This window comes from Sardina pilchardus, chromosome 18, assembly GCF_963854185.1.
Source record: "Sardina pilchardus chromosome 18, fSarPil1.1, whole genome shotgun sequence".
Classification (NCBI taxonomy): Eukaryota; Metazoa; Chordata; class Actinopteri; order Clupeiformes; family Clupeidae; genus Sardina; species Sardina pilchardus.
In genome coordinates this window covers 3800300-3818499 of record NC_085011.1, presented here as the reverse complement: position 1 = coordinate 3818499, position 18200 = coordinate 3800300, and the positions used below count along the sequence as shown (strand labels likewise).

Below are 18200 nucleotides of genomic sequence, written 5' to 3'. Positions count from 1 at the left end.
CAGTTGACTGCACACAGAGATCCCAGTTTGGCATGATTAGGCATTAATTTGGCATTAATAGTTTGTCTAGACCCAGGACGACTGGAAACAGATATCACAGTTTGGCATCCAAGTCCATCAACAGTTTAATAGTTTGTCTAGACTGAGAACTCATTCTCTCTCTCTTTTTTCTCTTTCTCTCTCTCTCTCTCTCTTTTCTCTTTCTTTCTCTCTCTCTTTTTCTCGTTCTCTCTCTCTCTCTCTGTCTCTCTCTTTTCTCTTTCTCTCTCTCTCTCTCTCTCTCTCTTTTCTCTTTCTTTCTCTCTCTCTTTTTCTCGTTCTCTCTCTCTCTCTCGTTCTCTCTTTCTCTCTCTCTCTCTCTTTTCTCTTTCTTTCTCTCTCTCTCTTTTCTCTTTCTTTCTCTCTCTCTTTTTCTCGTTCTCTCTCTCTCTCTCTCCCAGGGCAAGACCCCCGTGAGCACAGAAGAGACCTCACGCTGGTCCCCTCCGGATCCCCAGAGCACCGGACCAGCATCATACGCCAAGACCACCCCCGTCTACCCCACCACCTACCCCACCACCACCCCCGCCTACCCCACCAGCTACCCCCCCACCACCCCCGCCTACCCCTCCACCTACCCCTCCACCACCTCGGTCAACCCCACCATCGTCCTGCTCCAGCATAGCAGAGGTAGGCGACTCTGCGGCGGAGACGCAGCTGAATGTAAATGAAGAGATGAATTTCATGGGTCCACAACACGCGTGGTTGTGCTGTGTGAGCGCCTTTCTCCCTTTTCTCTCCTCTAATGTGTGTAATCACATAATCCAGTTATGGGATGGAGAGGCATGCTCCGACACTCACGCTGTGCTGTTGCGCGTTAAGGCGCCTCTTCTTTATGTCCGCTCAATAGGCGTGACCGGGCACAGGAAGTGTGCTAGCTAGTACATTCAGATGCTCGAGTGTCGTTCAGACGCAAGAGTGAGATGTGAAGAGAGACGACTGCTCAAGTAGGCCTGTGACCAAATTAAAGATGACACTAGTGGCTGAATCAGATCAAAATAATCAGGATTGTTGTTCTGTAATAAGACTCACAGAAATGCTCTAACTCTAAGCCTCAATGGAAGCTTTTGTCAATAATGACAGAATATAAGCGCCCAATCTTTAAAAGCTTATCAAAAACACATTTTTAACAAGTGTTATAGTGTAGGTTTAAGTTTATGCTTGTACTGTACACACAGTATGTGTTGGCTTTCTCCAGAGTTGTGTAGTTTCTGTAGTCTTCTCCTCAGCCTCACAGAATCATTTTTGATTACATGGTCTATAATAGCATCGCAACGGAGCACACAGTTGAAATTGATTTATGAGCCGGGCTCAAGTGCCTATTTCTGTGGAGTGTGGAGCATTCAGAGAGCCTTTCAGGCTTTTCACTGTTTAAATATTTATGCCGACATAGTATTTCCATCGCTTAGAATCATCTCCAGGTTCGCTCTCTCTGAGGAGATCAAACTTTTTTCTGTCTCCTCCTTCATGAGGTGGAACAGGCTTCCCCTCCCAATGCTGCACCAGGAGCAGTTTTTGTAAGTGCTGCAGTCCAACCATAACTTCCTCTGCTGCAGTGTAGAGTTGTGGAGGCTGCAGCATTTCGGTGAAGTCTAAAATCTATAAGCTGTTCACCTGCGTGATTGCAATTACAAGACTTACAATATTGTTGAGTTTGCATCAAGTGACTGGACTGAAATAAAGTAGCAATAAATATAGCATTAACTGATTATCCTTCACAAACGTCCATGAAGAGCAAGTGGTATTTGTGGGTCCTGTAAAGAAAGGTTTAGAGGTTTCTAGGTTCCTTCTGAAAAAAACAACTTAGTGCTCTAAAACTATGTTCCCGCTATGCTAACGCGGCGCTTCAGTTGTGGCCCCGGTGTGGTCCAGGCCTATAAGTCCTCATCCTCCAAACAGCACGTTAGTGACCATCTCATAACTCAGGCAGTGCTTAGAATGGCACGCTGTGTAGAGCAGCTCAACTGACAGCGTCACACCGCGTTCACACTGTCCACGTCTGTCGACGGATCTCAGAGGCCGCGTCTGCCGTTTGGAGGAGTTATAGCGTCACACATGTATTTGCATACACGCGATCTGATTGGCTGACGGATCCGTCGCTGCCTGAAAAGTTGGAACATTTCTCAACTTTTTGGACGGAGGCAGCCGGAGGCAGCCGGAGCCAGCGGAGCTGAAGGAACGGACGGACCCACAATGCATTTGGAGTCCGCCCCATGCAAAGTCGATGAGATCCGTTGACGGACGTGGACAGTGTGAACGCGGTGCCAGGGAGCTCTCTACCCAGTGGCCCATTGCTCCCCTGCTCCATCCACACATAGTGCCCTTAGAGACTATGATAGGCCTTATCAACGCTGAGCCAGAGGCTTTTAAAGATTTTTATTTTTGGGCTTGTTATGCCTTTATTTGGACAGGACAGTAGAGAGAATGACAGGAAGTGAGTGGGAGAGAGAGTCCGGGTGGGATCTGGAAAGGACCACGGGGCGGGAATCGAACCCGGGTCGCCAGCGTACGGTGCAGGTGCCCCAGCCAGTTGCGCCACTGCCGGGGCCTGAGCCAGAGGCTTTTAGCATGTTATAGAAACCATACTACAAGCCATCTTATCGTATAAAGACATGTTGCTGTTCAATGCAATTGCTGACTCATTAAGCTTATGTGGTCCTTGATGCTCCATGGACACAGGTGCAGACAGGCAGGCTGCTCCTGGGGCTGATGTGATAGGCTGCTCCTGGGGCTGATGTGATAGGCTTGCTCCTGGGGCTGATGTGATAGGCTTGCTCCTGGGGCTGATGTGATAGGCTTGCTCCTGGGGCTGATGTGATAGGCTTGGCCCTTCTGCTCGTTTGGCTCTATTGCATTACCATGGTGCATCTGTGCTTCTGTTTTCTCTCACCACAGAACAGCAAAAGCATCAGTATGATGTGGCAGGTATGACATCACACAGGTTTGATGGGCCCGCATGTCAATCTAGATGACCCCTGACCCTTGACCCTTGACCCCTGTCCTGTCCAGGACGAGCCACTTTTGCTTTTGATCTCATTCCTCTCCTTCTTCTTCTCAGCCTTCAGCAAACATGCTGCCAAATCCTCTGATCAAAGTTATTCCCCGCTTGACTGTCCTTTCATCCATAGTGTTTGTTGTGAGATTGCTACAGATTGCCGTCTGGACATTACCGACAGAGAAATGAAAGCAGTTGGCTATTTTAGCTGCGTGGCCTAAAACAACACATCCATTAGTTTGCCATTTTCTTGCCAGAGACTCAGCTATTTTCTATTTCTATTTCTGCACTCTGTAGCAACACAAAATTCCACAGCTTGTAAGAGCTCTGATCAAGTAGGCCTACTGTAAATATTATCTCACCTTGTAGCCGAAATAAGGCACTGTTAGATAAATATTAGAGTATAATTTACATTTTTATGGTGCAAAAAAAAAGAAATTTAAATGTTGCTATGCTGACCACGGATAACATGCTGAGACAAAGTCGTGACTGTTTGCTGTCGGCATGATGGGTTCCACCAGCGGTTACATGTGGCATGGGTCTGCATGGTTCTAATGCTCTTGCAATGGGGACGTTGCATTTGCACTACACTATGTGCATCTTTAAAATCAAGTCATATTCTTTAATCAGATTGCATTTGGTTTGCAAAGAGTATCTTAAATGGCAACAATGATTTTTAAACTTTGTATCAAATGTTCATTTTTGGACCCGATCATTTTCGGTGGTGAATTTTTAATTTTTTTTTGAGTGGGTTCATGATTGCTATGACTGTATTTGTTTTCAGTCCTCTGTGTCTCTCAGCATGACTGTGTTAGTCCTGGTGTTTGTGTGATGTCTGTATTGTGTACAGTATGTCCATTTGTGTTCCATGTCATTCTGTTTTTAAGTCTATGGAGATATGTGTTTGCACTAAATAACAGAAATATTCATCATTTGTAAGGAATTCATGTTTAAGGGGCTTTTAAGTCTATGGAGATATGTGTTTACGCTAAATAACATAAATATTCATCATTTGTAAGGAATTCATGTTTGAGGGCTTTTGAAATCCCAGAATTCCAGACAGAGTGATGCAGTCGGGCCGTATGCTCCTTCCTGTCTCGTAACGTTTCAGTGTGCCTGTCAGGAAAATAGGCTTGTCTTGTAAATAGATGCAGGAGGCCGCACGCAGCCAAGATCATCTGGCCCATTAGAATCCTACTGTCACCAGAGGGCAGACGGGCCAAGTCCATTTGTGGACCAATAACTCAGCCTTTGGGCTGGACTTAGATTGCTGAGTCGGACACATGCTCATTTTGTGAGATGGTCATCTGAAGTCCATGTCCAAGGAAGGAGGATGCTGAGTTGTTTGGAAAGAGGTGGAACAAGCCCAAGTGTCTGTCACTCTCAATGCCAGAGTAAGAGGAAGATACTGTAGTGCTCTCTGATGCCCTCCTGCCTGCAGACCAGCAGGCACACAGAGGAACACTTCCCTCTAGTGAGCTAGTGACAAACCACATGAGGAATTCTGTTTCCAAAATCGGATCTGAAAAAGGCCTCATGGCCAAACCGTTATCCAATAAAAGATACATTTGGGGCCAGAGTGTGCAACGTTTTCCTCTCGTTTATAAATCATTTGAGGAAAACACAATGCTGTCTGGAAGTAGTCAGTAGTCGTTTATGTAAATATTTATTTTTTGGCAATCCTCTGTGTTTGTTAGCATTTAACTCCTCATTGCCAAATGACTTTGTTTACCGAGATAGGCAAGGCCAGTTTATTTATATGCACACACCCAGGGGTAGTTCAATGTGATTTACATAAACAAAAGCAAAGAACAGAAGGCATTGGTGCTTGATGCATTTTTATATTTAGCTACATGTAAGTTTGTTTCTAACAGTGTGTGTGTGTGTGTGTGTGTGTGTGTGTGTGTGTGTGTGTGTGTGTGTTTGTCAGACCCTACGCCGGAGCGAGACCAAGCTCCAGAGAGGAGGGCGGAGGGAGCGGGGGAAGCCCCCGCGGAGGCCTTCTCTGTCCAGCCCGAGATGGACGGCAGACAGGGGGCCGTTAGGATGACTCAGCACGCCCCCGCCGGACACCCGCCAGAGCAACCTCGACCCCCCATCAGGGTACGGCCGGGGACACTGCCCCACAGGATGTGTCCAAATAAGGGCAGTCTTGTAAGAAGGGGCAGGCTGTTCCCCTCATTTACTGTAACACTTGCGCAGAGTTTGTGCTGTTGGTTTTATTGTTGCACCGTTAAGGGTATTATTTGCTGTTTTGTTTTGCCGTACACTTCAGCAATATATGCTCGTTATTGAATATTATGGAAATATATAGAAAATCCATTAAAACAAAGTGCTCATACTTTTTCACTTCATTGAATCCTGGCAGATTTTCTACAAGGATGCAAATTAAATCCATCTCATAAATTATGGAAATTATGGAACCTCTTCCAAAACTAATTTGTTGAAAGAATTAATATTTCAGCAGTGAAATTAATATGCCACTAACATGCCTTTTAAGTCCTTTGTGTAATACCTCATTGAGCATGTTACACACAACACACACACACACACACACACACACACACACACACACACACACACACACACACACACACACACGCCTTTTAGGTGCTTTGTGTAATACCTCATTGAGCATGTTTCCACACTGTGCTTCAGAACACGGAGAAATCAAAGGACTGGTACAAGAACATGTTCAAGCAGATTCACCGACTTCCTGGTAAGTTGAGCCTCCTGGGCCACCATAGCCTTGCCCCTCCAGCGTCCTGCACAGCCAGTCCACCTCTACTGTGTTCTGCACCTGTTTATGCACTGTGCCACTCTACATCCGACTTGAGTGTGTGTGCACGTGTGTGTGTGTGTGTGTGTGTGTGTATGCATGTATGTGTGTGTGTCTGTGTGTGTGTGTGTGTGCGTGCATTCCTGCGTGCGTGCATGGGTGTATGTTTGTATGTATGTGCATTTGTGTGTGTGTGTGTGTGTGTATGTGCGTTTGTGAGTGTGGGTGGGTGGGAGGATGGGGGAGGTGAGGTGTGTGTGTTTGTGTGTGTGTGTATGTGCGTTTGTGAGTGTGTGTTGGGGGAGGTGAGGTGTGTGTGCGTGTGTGTGTGTGTGTGTGTGTGTGTGTGTGTGTGTGCTTGCGTGTGTATGTGTATGTGTGTGTGTGTGTGTGTGTGTGTGTGTGTGTGTGTGTGTGTGTGTGTGTGTGTGTGAGTGTGCGTGTGTGCGCTTCTGTGTCTGTGTGTTTGTCCATTTCTGTCTGCCTGTACTCTGTCTCTGTACCTGTCTCTCTCAGAGCCTGTTGAGGAAAACCCCTATCGCCCCACGTATGTTTTCCCAGAATGCAATGACAGAGCGCTGAGATTCCGAGGTATTCCCAGACGCTGGGCCTGCAGAAGCCTCAGCTCCATCTGCTTAGCTTCTCACTAACCTCCTCATCTCTAGTCGCTGAGAAGAATCCTAATCGATCTAATCCACATTATGCAAACCTGCCGCGTTGCCTTCTACTATAACAGAGTTATAGTACTACTGCTGCTTGGCTGGAATTTATTTTAATAGACCTATTAATGATTTAATGTTAGGAGAGCATCCAACAGATTTGATTTATATGAGGCCATGTTCAGCTTAGTGGAGGTGGTTTGTGAGGACACGGAAAGGAACATTTGTTGACCACTAGAGGGCACCAGCGGAGCATGAAAAGGATGTTATGTGCCTAGACACCCATAAATGCCATATGGTGCTACTGTTAGTCCCCAAAGTGCACAGTATATGACAGATGATTACATTTTTAGTTTAAAAAAAAATATATATTATTAGGTAACCATTGGTAACCAAGGTAGTCTGTTTAGTTTATGTGTCTGGGTCAAAGTTGTCTGAGTCAAGGTCAAGTTTGGTGAGCAATTTCCCACATTTCCAATCAATGGCTTTTCAAATGTGTGAGGAAGTGGTTACAGACTGCCTTTCATGTCCCCCCGTTGCCAAGGACGATCAACAGAACAAGTAATCAATCACACTTTCTAGCTATGGTTAATGGACGGGCTATTCCCCCGTCACCGCGGATACCCATCTTTTATTCACAAAGGTGTGCGGAGAATCAATCTGGATGAGTGTGCAGTCTAATGCACCATCCAGTCTGTGAGGCTTTCTGAGGGCACTTCTTGGCTCGGAGTGTTGTTGTTGTTCCTATGCTAATGACAGGCTAAAAAGGCCTCAGTGAAAGATCGTTTTCCTGCAGAGGTATTCCACAAGGAAATAAAGGGCTCTTCCTCTTCCTTTAATGTTGATATTCTTTTATTTTTGGCTAGAACAGTAACTGATGGGATTTGTACTTGAGTGCTGCCAGGAGTCTCTGTGTGACTACATCAATAGTTGCCGTTTTTTTCCCAAACTCTTTCTTAATCACTAAAGACAAAAGTATTAAACCACACATTTGATAGGCCTTGGTTAGAACAGCTATGACCATATGACCCTCAGGTTTATGATGTCTTGCGCTCGCTCATGACTACTTCACGTACTGTACTGTATGTGTGGTTTGACAGTAGAGTAAATCTTAATGACTACTTCACATACTGTACAGTATGTGTGGTTTGACAGTAGAGTAAATCTTAACTGACCGTCAGTGACCCTGCCTTGACCCTTGACCCTTGACCTCAGTAAAGGGCCACACTGCTTATGCCTGCTCTGTTGCATGCATCTCCATCACGCTGCTCTGTGTGTTGGTGATGAGATGTGTAACTTACTGAGCCGCTGATGTGAAACTGACCCGTTGAACTGACCCCTCCCTTCCTCTGAGCCGTGCTGGTCGTGTGCCGCCTCCCTTCCTCTTTTCATCACACATCACACACAGCGGCACTAGTAGTGCAACATTTACAAGAAACTAGTACTGGTAACATTTACGAGAAAATTAAACTAAGAATATCAGACAGAATATGTTACCTTTGTAAATTGTATGTAGTTCAGTTTCTGTGTAGGCATATGTACTGTATATAAATTATTACATACTATTATATTTATTTTTGTGTTGCTTATATTGTATGAGTACTGTGTGTCAATATCCACATAATATCAGATATTCCTCGTTGATAAACTGGTCCATCTGTGGCTGTAAGCAACAGTGAGATAACTGTTACTGTTTTGTAAGATAATATGAGCACAGAAGAGACAGTTTGTGCCACTTCACTTGCCCACCCACTTGGAATGGTATGTATGTCAAAGACCAGTCTCTCTTTTTATGGTGGCTAATAAAATCATGAGAGAGAGAGAGAGAGCGAGAGAGAGGGAGAGAGAGAGAGAGAGAGAGAGAAGAGAGAGATACAGAGAGGGAGAGAGAGAGAGAGAGAGAGAGAGAGAGAGAGAGAGAGAGAGAGAAAGAGAGACATGGGGATGGAATGACTAAAGAGTAGGTTAGGAGGCCCCCTACTGGTGAGTTTGACCATGTAAACAAGAAGCTTCAGAATGAGATGATCAGCTGCTAATGTGCGCTATGCATGGCATGCTAATCCCGTTCATTTGCACTTACATGCGCTCCTCGCTAATGCTGTATACATGTTCTCACATGAGCAGAACACTCAGAGAACCACACCACACGGCGTTGGCTCTCTGGTTCTTAATGACAGACATTAGGGGGCAATTAGGTTATATAATCAGGCAAAATCATATTGCTGGGGCTTTTCATGATTCTACAAGGGTAGCAAGACATTTCTATCCTGCCTTGATGCATATTAGATCCCTCTAGGTGTTTGAGCTGTGTTTTAATGACTTGTAAAACTAAGCATTTCTTTTTCATCTCTTCCAGATGATGAGCCTTCCTATATATATGTGGAAGAAGGTGAGAGACGCAGACACTCTGGTACTCCTGTAACATTTAGCATGATGCTAAAGCACACACTGTGCGTGTCGTTGTTCTGTTCACACAGATGAGTGTTTTTCTGAATTGTGTAGTAGAGAGGAGAGAGCCTGTCTCTCAGAGTGCAGTGGACGCAGGCTCCAGAGCAAAGCTGCCCGTGCCAACCAGAACGTCTTCCCTCAAGCCAGCCACGGAACGGTAGGTTCATTTCAGTGAATGTGGCATTTGAGAGCGATATTCGGAGATTCAGACAAGGGGGAAATATGTATCCCAAGTAATCCCAAGCATATGTTTTAAAGAAAATGTGTCTGTGTCTGTGTCTGTGCATGTGTTTGTGCTGGACATTCTTATAGGGTACTTTGTGATGGGTTAGGATAACAGTGAACTTTGAACCCTGACCTACCCCCCCACCCCCCAACACACACACACACACACACACTACTTACTTTCTCACACTCTCCCAGGCCCCTGAAACTCACTCCCACGACACGTATGAGTACTATAGAGTTACACTGCACTGCTCAACACCCACAGGTCAGCTCATCCCCCATTGTGCTGTACATGTGCACCACACGAGAGGGCTTCAGACCAGGCTCTTTACAAAATGACACCAAACTCTCTTTAATCTCCTGCTTACATGAGAGCGCACCAGGTCTGAGTAGTCGTCTCACACACTCACACACACACAGACCACATGTACTGTACCCTCCGAGTCCTCACTCACACAACACGTTTGTGGTGTGGAGTGTGTGGTGTTTGTGGTGTGGAGTGTGTGGTGTTTGTGCTGTCGTGATACAGGGATGAATGGATGGAAGGGATGGGCAGAGACAGGTGAGGAAGGCTGGAAGAATGGTGGACTTGAAGAGGAGGAGGAGGAGGGGAGGCTGGTTGAAGTGGCAGATGGTTGGGCCTCTGTTGTGGGAGCAGCTCCAGGTCTCTGTGTGTGTGTGTGTGTGTTTGTGTGTGTGTGTGCGTGTGTGTGTGTGTGTGTGTGTGTGTGTGTGTGTACGGAGGGGGGTTTAGCGAGTGAGTCCTCAAGCAGAAGGCACTTGTGAAAATAATATGGACTCATTCATTATTAAGGAAAACAGACACATAAGACAGAGAGAGAGGAAGGATTGAACAGTGTGAAGCGTTTTTTTTCCTCTCAAGCCTTTGATAATTACTCACAGCTAAAGAAAACATTTACTAATTACCCCCCGTCAGCTTGACCTTTTTAAGACCACTTTCTACTTATATTTTCTTATTTGAAAACATGGAGAGTGGATGAGTGCAAATCCCAGTGAACTGTGTGAGCCACAGATAAGAAAACACAGCTCAGTAGCGCTGGCTCTCAGCATTTCTCCATGTTTCCCTGAGGGGGTCAACTGTGGTGTTTCATTAAGTGCTGATGTGTCTGCTGATTAGTTTTCTGATGAGCGGGACTGTGTGTGTGTGGAGAGAGAGAGGTGGGCCCTGAGCACTGGCTACGGAACGCCGTCTCTGAGAGAAAACTCTGATGGAGATATCATCCGAAAAAAAATGGTTGCCATGGAGACATTCCTCAATGGGGTTCTGTTCTCTCTTTCTCTCTCTCTTTCTCTCTCTGTCTCTCTCCCGCTGTACTCTACACCCCTGCAGGAATGACTGGGAACCCCCTGACAAGAAGGTAGACACCAGGAAGTATCGCGCCGAGCCAAAGAGCATCTTCGAGTATGAGCCAGGGAAATCATCTGTGCTGAGGCTGGAGAGAACGGTACTCCCATCTCATCTCTTTCCTCTCCTGCTCGCTCTCTTTCCCTCTCTCTCTCTCTCTTTCCCTCTCTCTCTCTCTCTCTCTCTCTCTTCACATCTCTTGCCCTGTGTCTTTAAATCTCTTTAAAATGTTGCATGGTCTTTAGCCAGCTGTTTACTTTCAGGAAGCTTCCTACATAGACTGGTCTGACTAGTGGCTCAGACGTTACCCGGATGGATGGTGTGGTGTGGAGGGTACCTCTATGGGGCACAAAAGCATATTGAGTTTTCCGATAGCTCCTCAGTCAGTGATTGTCTGCCTTGTTGCTATTGTACATGTGTTGCCATAACATAATGGGGTCAGCCAGCTGTGTGTGTGAAGGCGAGGAGTGTATTGATCCTTTCAGGACATGGAACAGTGCTTCGTCCTTGTGCATCTCCTCTGAAGTGGCCCTATTCCATTGTGCCTCTTCAGAAGGGGAGCAGGACGACAAGACGAGGGCAGAGCCAGGAGAGATTCCACTCTGTGATAGGCACATCAGGACTGGCAGGAGAGATTCCACTCTGTGATAGGCACATCAGGACTGCGCAGCCAGCTTATACTACTGAGCTGTTTTCCCTTTTTTTTTCTAATTTCAAATGAAAGGAAATCTGAGGCTCCTCTCACAACCACATGTCAGAATCGCTAGTGTCTGTGGACAGAAACAGCTACTGTCACTGTCTGCCGCCGCTTCCACTGGATATCGTGCTACTGGAGAAGGATATAGAAAGAGAGAGAGAGAGAGAAAGAGAGAGAGAGAGAGAGAGAGAGAGAGAGAGAGGAAAAAGAGCTCCTGTTTTCAGCCAGGGGTTATCTGATGCCATAATGCCGTAATCACTGTGTGCCTGTGACTCAGTTATGCCCAGCGTTTGGGGCGGATTACGCATCCTTTCTGGACGCACACCAGCTGTAGGGGCAGCAACGGTCGCCGCGGCGGCTGTGGCTGTGGCGTCTCCGGCCGCCCGCTCGCTTAGCGGAACCACAACAGGCCCCTGAATGGCACCCGCCGTCTCTCCGTTCTCTAATTATATCCGAGAGGTAGCGCTGGATCAGGCTCTCAGAGCGGCGTTTTGGGGTAATAGCTCTCTCAGTGGTTGGTCTCCTTTTCCCTGTTTATTTTTAGGGGGTTTTGTGACCTCTTTGATCTCCTGAAATAGATCCACATGCTGCGAAAAGAAAGTGTCATTATGCAAGCCTGAGGGCATAGCCGTTATAGTGGAAGCACTTTCCCAATGCACACCGAATGAAATATCAAGCACATAATATTTGTTAATAACCCACATTCTTTTTTAAATGAGTTTACTCAACACTTCGCTACAGCAAAGGATTGTGGGTGACACTTTCTATTTCCTGTCCAGTTACATCACATTACAGTAATATGACCTGACATTGCACCATTGTGTTTCCATTTAGTAATGATTAACAAACTAAAAGTCCATTGTAGTCGCAGTTCTCCATGTTGATAATGTATATAGCTGTTGTATGCACTGTATGCTGTAATTGAGAGAGAAAGAGACAGACTGAATGGGTGCTCAGCCAGAATCTGACACAAACCAGGTCCACCCAGCCATGAGGTCACTAACGGACGGCCGTAATCGAATTCTCTGCCCCCCCCTTCCCCTCTCTCGGCCGCTGTGTCTGTGCATGCGATGTCCTGCCTGTCTCTCTTGAGATTATGATGTGAGAAATATTTCATCCGATATTTCACCAGCGGCCATGCATCATAGATCCTCATTTGTGTGTGTGTGTGTCTTTTCTGGATTTCAAGTCAACTCTGTGCTGAACCGTCTTCTCTCTCTCTTTGTCCTTCCTGTTGCCATACCTCCCCTTCTGTAGACTCAGGACATAAGCCCGGATGATGTAGATTTAGAGAGTGAGCCTTGGTATAGATTCTTTTCAGAGATGGAGTTTGGGAAAGTGGTAAGTGTTGTCGCTCATGTCAACAGTGAACGTGTCTTTGAAACAGATAATGCATGCCATATAACATCCCTGTCCTGTAGCCTAAACAAGTAAAGCATCATTGTGTAACTGTATGTCTTGTGTCAACATCCTCCCCTCCTCCATGTCATCTCTCCATCTCCATACTCATCCCTGTCATCATCTTGATACATACAGTATTACTGGGCTCTGGTTCCGTTGCTTTGTCCTGCAGAACCTCCTGCAGTCATGCCAAACGTGTGTACCTGAAGCGGAGGGATGTTGAATGTCCTGGCATTAGAACACGCCTTTAGAACACGGATGGATGTTGAATGTACTGGCATTAGATCGCAGACTATCCGTGGCTGTTGTCCAGGCAACCTGTTGCTGTCACGAGAGAGCAAATACTGTCTATGAGTGCACATATTTCCTATTAGGAATTTTTAGTATAGAAATGGTCCATTGAGACAGTATTCTTGGTTACGCATGACTAAAAAAGAAAGCATTTGACACAACCCAACAACTGTAGTATTGTTGTACTGTGAAGTACACAAAGACGACAACAGGAAACCGCTCGAGTTTCCAGACTGCTTTTTGGATGCCTGTTTTGTCTGGTTGCCCTTGTATGGGTCTCTGCGGTGTGACTCAGTCGTACGCCCAGACTCTGCTGTCTGTGCTGCTCAGATCCAGGTGTTCTCTCGGCTCCTGTAATGGGCGAGTGTGTGTGTGTGTGTGTGGGGGGGGGTCTTGTGAAAGGTGTGCCATCTGGACACGGCCGGGTCGGGAGAGTGGAGAGTGAAGTGATGTCGATTACGGAGACGCAGGCCCGACTGTTTCACTGGAGCGGCTTGACTTCAACCAGCTGTCAGGAAACAACTGGATCCTGTGGTGGGGCTGTGATTCAAGGGATGAAACATAAATCTGTCCGTCTCATAAACACACAGGCACACACACACACAGACACACACACACACACACACACACACACACACACTCTGTCTCCCTCCCTCTTGCAATACAGTACAGTAGGAGGCAGGTCTGAACAGGCTCAGTGGTGCCCTCATGTTATTGGTGGTAGTTTCCAGGGCCTGGCAGCTCTGGTGAATGTCCATTAGCACTGTGTGAACGACTGTTACCTTTTAAAGAAGGTTAGCGACAATGATGAAGTAGCATTCTAGCTGTTGCCATGCCAGCTGTAGCCTTTAATCCTATGGTCTCCCTCCTGCCCTTGGCAGAGCATGGAACAGATGAACCTTTCCTCACATGCGTGTTCTAATGTACACTTGTGTGTCTATACATCAATCCCAGTAGCATGAGAAATTGCCATTCAGATGTATAGCGAGCTTAGTGATGCTATGATATATCAAGCCCTTCCACGGCATGGGCTTATATGGGTTTTATCCCGGCCTGCTGCCTCAGGGGTGCCCTTGATGTGGGAGCAGGACGAGAGCAGAGTCTCTCACCCTGTCCAGGGTTCACCGACTTGGGACGGGTGCCCAGTGAGGACCCTGTTGCTGACTTGGCTGCAATGCCTCCAATGCTATATAGGCGAGCAGGACTCCAGTGGCACCGTGCCTGTGTTACAGTGGCAGCAAATCAGCACCTTTGAGTAACTAGTGCGTTTGTCCCCCAGCCCCCCCCCCCCCCCCCCCCCCCACTCGGAGGCTCACGTTGCACTTGAGGGCATGGGTGGATGGGTGGGCATGGGTGGGCAGAGAGAGAGAAGGAAAGCAAGGTGATGGAAAAGTCAGGCCTGTCTCTTTGTGTGACTTCAGCTTTTCATGTCCGTGTTGCCTTGAGCTGAAATGAACAGAGAGAGAGAGAGGGAGAAAGAGAAAGAAAGGGAGATGAGATGACGTTTGACAGAAACATCTGGCACCCGTTACTTCATTGCAACTGGTCGTGTCACTGCCAAGACGTGAGCCTTTGTCAGAGGTAAAGCATGCACACATGTGCTGTGCTCTAGGCCCACGCAGTGACGAGCTGCTTTGCCATGTGTGCCGTGTGTCACCAGTGATGGGCAGTGATAGCGTGGCTGCACCAGAATAGGCAGCGTGAGGCTAACGCTAGCGCGAGGCTAAAGGCAGCGTGAGGCTAAAGTTAGCGTGAGGCTAACGCTAGCGCGAGGCTAAAGGCAGCGCGAGGCTAAAGGCAGCGTGAGGCTAAAGGCAGCGTGAGGCTAACGCTAGCGCGAGGCTAAAGGCAGCACGAGGCTAAAGGCAGCGTGAGGCTAATGCTAGCGCGAGGCCGCTGAGCCATAGTCAGCTGTCTAGTCCTCTGCCTCAGCCTTGGATGTGGGAAGATCTTGCAGGCGTATGCCAGGCAGCCACACCCTTGGAGTCCAAAGAGGCAAGCCTCGTCCTGACCGTTTAGTCACACTGCCATGTGGTGTTCCCCTTGCAGATACACCAAGGATGGCCTCCTCCCCCTCCTCCTCCTCCTCCTCCTCCTCCTACTCCTCCTCCCTCTCCTCCTCCTTGCTGCCTTTAATGAACCTCACAGGCTGCCATAGACGGTCAACGTGTAATTACGCTTGTGGGTTGATGGGCGAAGTGACATTTACTTTCCTCTTAAGGAACTCGGCAGGAAAAAGAGCCATGAGTCGGATTCAGCTGCTCTCTCTGCTGACGTCGGCCTGCTTGGGATATGTGAGGTCATCAAGAACGTCCTCGCAGGCACACACACACACACACACACACACGCACACACACACACGCACACACACACATACTCAGAGGACTCGAATGAGTGCAAATTCCCCAAGTGCTTTGTAATAGTTACAGAACGGGGGGTTGCTTACAATCACACGAGCTTTAAAGAGCTCAAGTTGTCAGGTGACAGGTCAGCGAGTCATGAGGAGCGTCCGGCGCGCAGAACTGTGTGTGTGTGTGTGTGTGTGTGTGTGTGTGTGTGTGTGTGTGTGTGTGTGTGTGTGTGTGTGTGTGTGTGTGTGTGTGTGTGAGTGACATGAGCTGTGTGTGTGTGTGTGTGTGTGTGTGTGTGTGTGTGTGTGTCCGGCGCGCAGAACTGTGTGTGTGTGTGTGTGTGTGTGTGTGTGTGAGTGACATGAGCTGTGTGTGTGTGTGTGTGTGTGTGTGTGTGTGTGTGTGAGTGACATGAGCTGTGTGTGTGTGTGTGTGTGTGTGTCGGGCGCGCAGAGCAACACGGGTCAGTTTTCATACGCCATACTTTACTGCCCGCTGTATGTTTTCTCACATTCTTGCCTCCGTTCACGGCGTCCGACGAGGGGGGGGGCTGTCATCTGCCGGATCCCGTGTGTGTGTGATGGGGCCGCAGCCTCGTACGCTGGGCCTTTGCTGGGGTTGACAGCCACTGTGGCAGCACAGTGGAAACCACAGTCATGAGTGACATGCTACTCTCTGTCTCCCACCCCCACCACCAACTGATGGGATAGAGGAGGGGGGGGGGGGTGGGGGGGTGGGGGGGTGGAAGGGAGCGCCAGGGGGGTTGAGAGGGAGGGGGGAGGGGGAGGGGTGCAGGTCTTTGGTTTAGGGGTCTCGAGGGAGGGCGGGTATGTAACTCAAGTCTCTGAGTCAAGTCACATACACTGAGTTGAATTACAGCCCCACTCATCCAGCACGACTCCCTCAGTCCAACCCCCCCCCCCCCCCACACACACACACACACACACACACCGCCCCCACCACCACCACACACACACACACACACACACACACACACACCGCCCCCCCCACCACACACACACACACACACACACACACACACACACACCGCCCCCACCACCACCACACACACACACACACACACACACACCGCCCCCCCCACCACACACACACACACACACACACACACCGCCCCCACCACCACACACACACACACACACACACACACACACCGCCACCACCACCACCACCCACACACACACACACACACACACCGCCCCCACCACACACACACACACACACACACACACACACACACACACACACCGCCCCCACCACACACACACACACCGCCCCCACCACACACACACACACACACACACACACACACACACACACACAGCCCCCACCACCACCACACTGACGTGGCCTACAGGAAGTTGAGCATCATGTTTACCATACCACCCCATGCTCCTCTTTCACATTCCTATCGGTCGACTGCCTCAAAACCAGCCGTGGATCAAAGAGTGAGTGACGTGAATGCACCTACAGTACACAACAAAACCATCACTATGCTAATGCTTACTTCTGATTAACCATCGTATCGGTCTTGTGGAAACATAGTTAGTGAATTAATGCCCTGCTTTGCAATGGAAAAGGTTCCCCTGTAAGGACAGTAGTCCGCGAGGCCTATTTTTGCCGCCCACCCCCCCTCCCCAACACCATGACCTGCATTGTAAGCCTATTTATACCTTTGAAAAGTAGTAAATTTCCTTGAGTCATCTCCAACACCTGTTAGGAAACCGGCGCATGAAAATGGGACAAACATTGTTAACACACTGTTCCACTGAATCGCTCCCCAGCGTCAGGGGAAAGGCATTCTGCGGGGCTTTGCTTCAGACAATGGCAAGTTAGGGAAGCCTGGTAGCGTGCGGTCAGTGTGTGCGCGTTGCGTTGCGTCGGACGACATCACCTGAGCCCCCCGGCAGCTGAGACATGGCTCCACGTTAATGTGGAATATCCAGAGGAAGCGCATCACTAATCGGCCACTGGCTCATCAGCTATAATTGGATAAGAAGTAATTGGATAATCACCTGGAGCAAATGGACCAATGGGTGGGTACGGCTCCAGTGCCAGCTACGGTAGACAGCTCGATGGCACAGCTATTAATCATTTGATCATATTATATATTTAGCATATTTCACAATTATTTATGATTTGTCCTCTGTTTATGCGCTACCCCTTTCCCCTTCCACCATGCTGCTGTAATGTTTCAGACAGTGCCTTACTGAGGAAACCAACTAGTGATGCTATTTTGAACCTTTTTGCAGCATTTTTTTGTTTTTTGTTTCATTCTGACATTCACCATTTTTGTTCATTTGTGTCATTGTGTCTGTGTGCTCCACGCTGCAAGCTGGTAATTACTGCCTCTTGGCAGAGTATTATATTGCTGTTGCTGCCTGCCTCTCCCTCTCCCTCTCTCTCTCCCTCTCCCTCTGTCTCTCCCTCTTTCCCTCTGCCTCTGTCTCTCCCTCTCTCTCTGTCTCTCCTATCCACCAGATCAATCTGGAAGCGGCGGTTTTGTCCCAGCTCTTCAGATAAGCGTAGCGTGCGCCGGCTTCCTGTTTGTTCTGTGTTGTCATTTGAGTGGCAGGCTCAGTTCTCCTGCACATGTGTTAGCATCGGCACCATAAAAATGATCTCCCCGAGATAAGCCAGAAAAAGACTGAGCCGGAATGGCCTTGGTGGAGACATTCAGGCGGAATGTTTTATTTTTTGTTTGTGTGTTGAGCGTTGTTGTTGTCGTTGTTGTTGTTGTTGTTGTTGTTGTTGTCCAAGCTGTTTGCTGTGTGCTGGCCTTTTGTTGCTTTGGGTCAAGCCTTGTTCTAGAAGGGCGAAAAGGGGTCCCAGCAACACTGGGCATTTATAAATAGATAAGACTATAGACCTGCCAGGATAACATTCTGCTCACATAAAGATAGGCATTCATCGCCAAAGGTTATTAAT

The 18200-nt window shown here is 48.0% G+C and overlaps 1 protein-coding gene across 1 annotated transcript in view; it reads left to right on the top strand.

Moving 5' to 3' along the window:
* Window positions 1–18200, top strand: part of LOC134064489 (sorbin and SH3 domain-containing protein 1) — a 69458-nt gene that overhangs the window by 21676 nt on the left and 29582 nt on the right. Inside the window, exons 6-13 of the mRNA XM_062520415.1 lie at window positions 441–669; window positions 4965–5137; window positions 5693–5753; window positions 6330–6404; window positions 8829–8861; window positions 8975–9077; window positions 10500–10614; window positions 12469–12552. Of these exons, the coding sequence (XP_062376399.1) occupies window positions 441–669; window positions 4965–5137; window positions 5693–5753; window positions 6330–6404; window positions 8829–8861; window positions 8975–9077; window positions 10500–10614; window positions 12469–12552 (873 nt within the window). The remainder of the gene's footprint in view (window positions 1–440; window positions 670–4964; window positions 5138–5692; window positions 5754–6329; window positions 6405–8828; window positions 8862–8974; window positions 9078–10499; window positions 10615–12468; window positions 12553–18200) is intronic.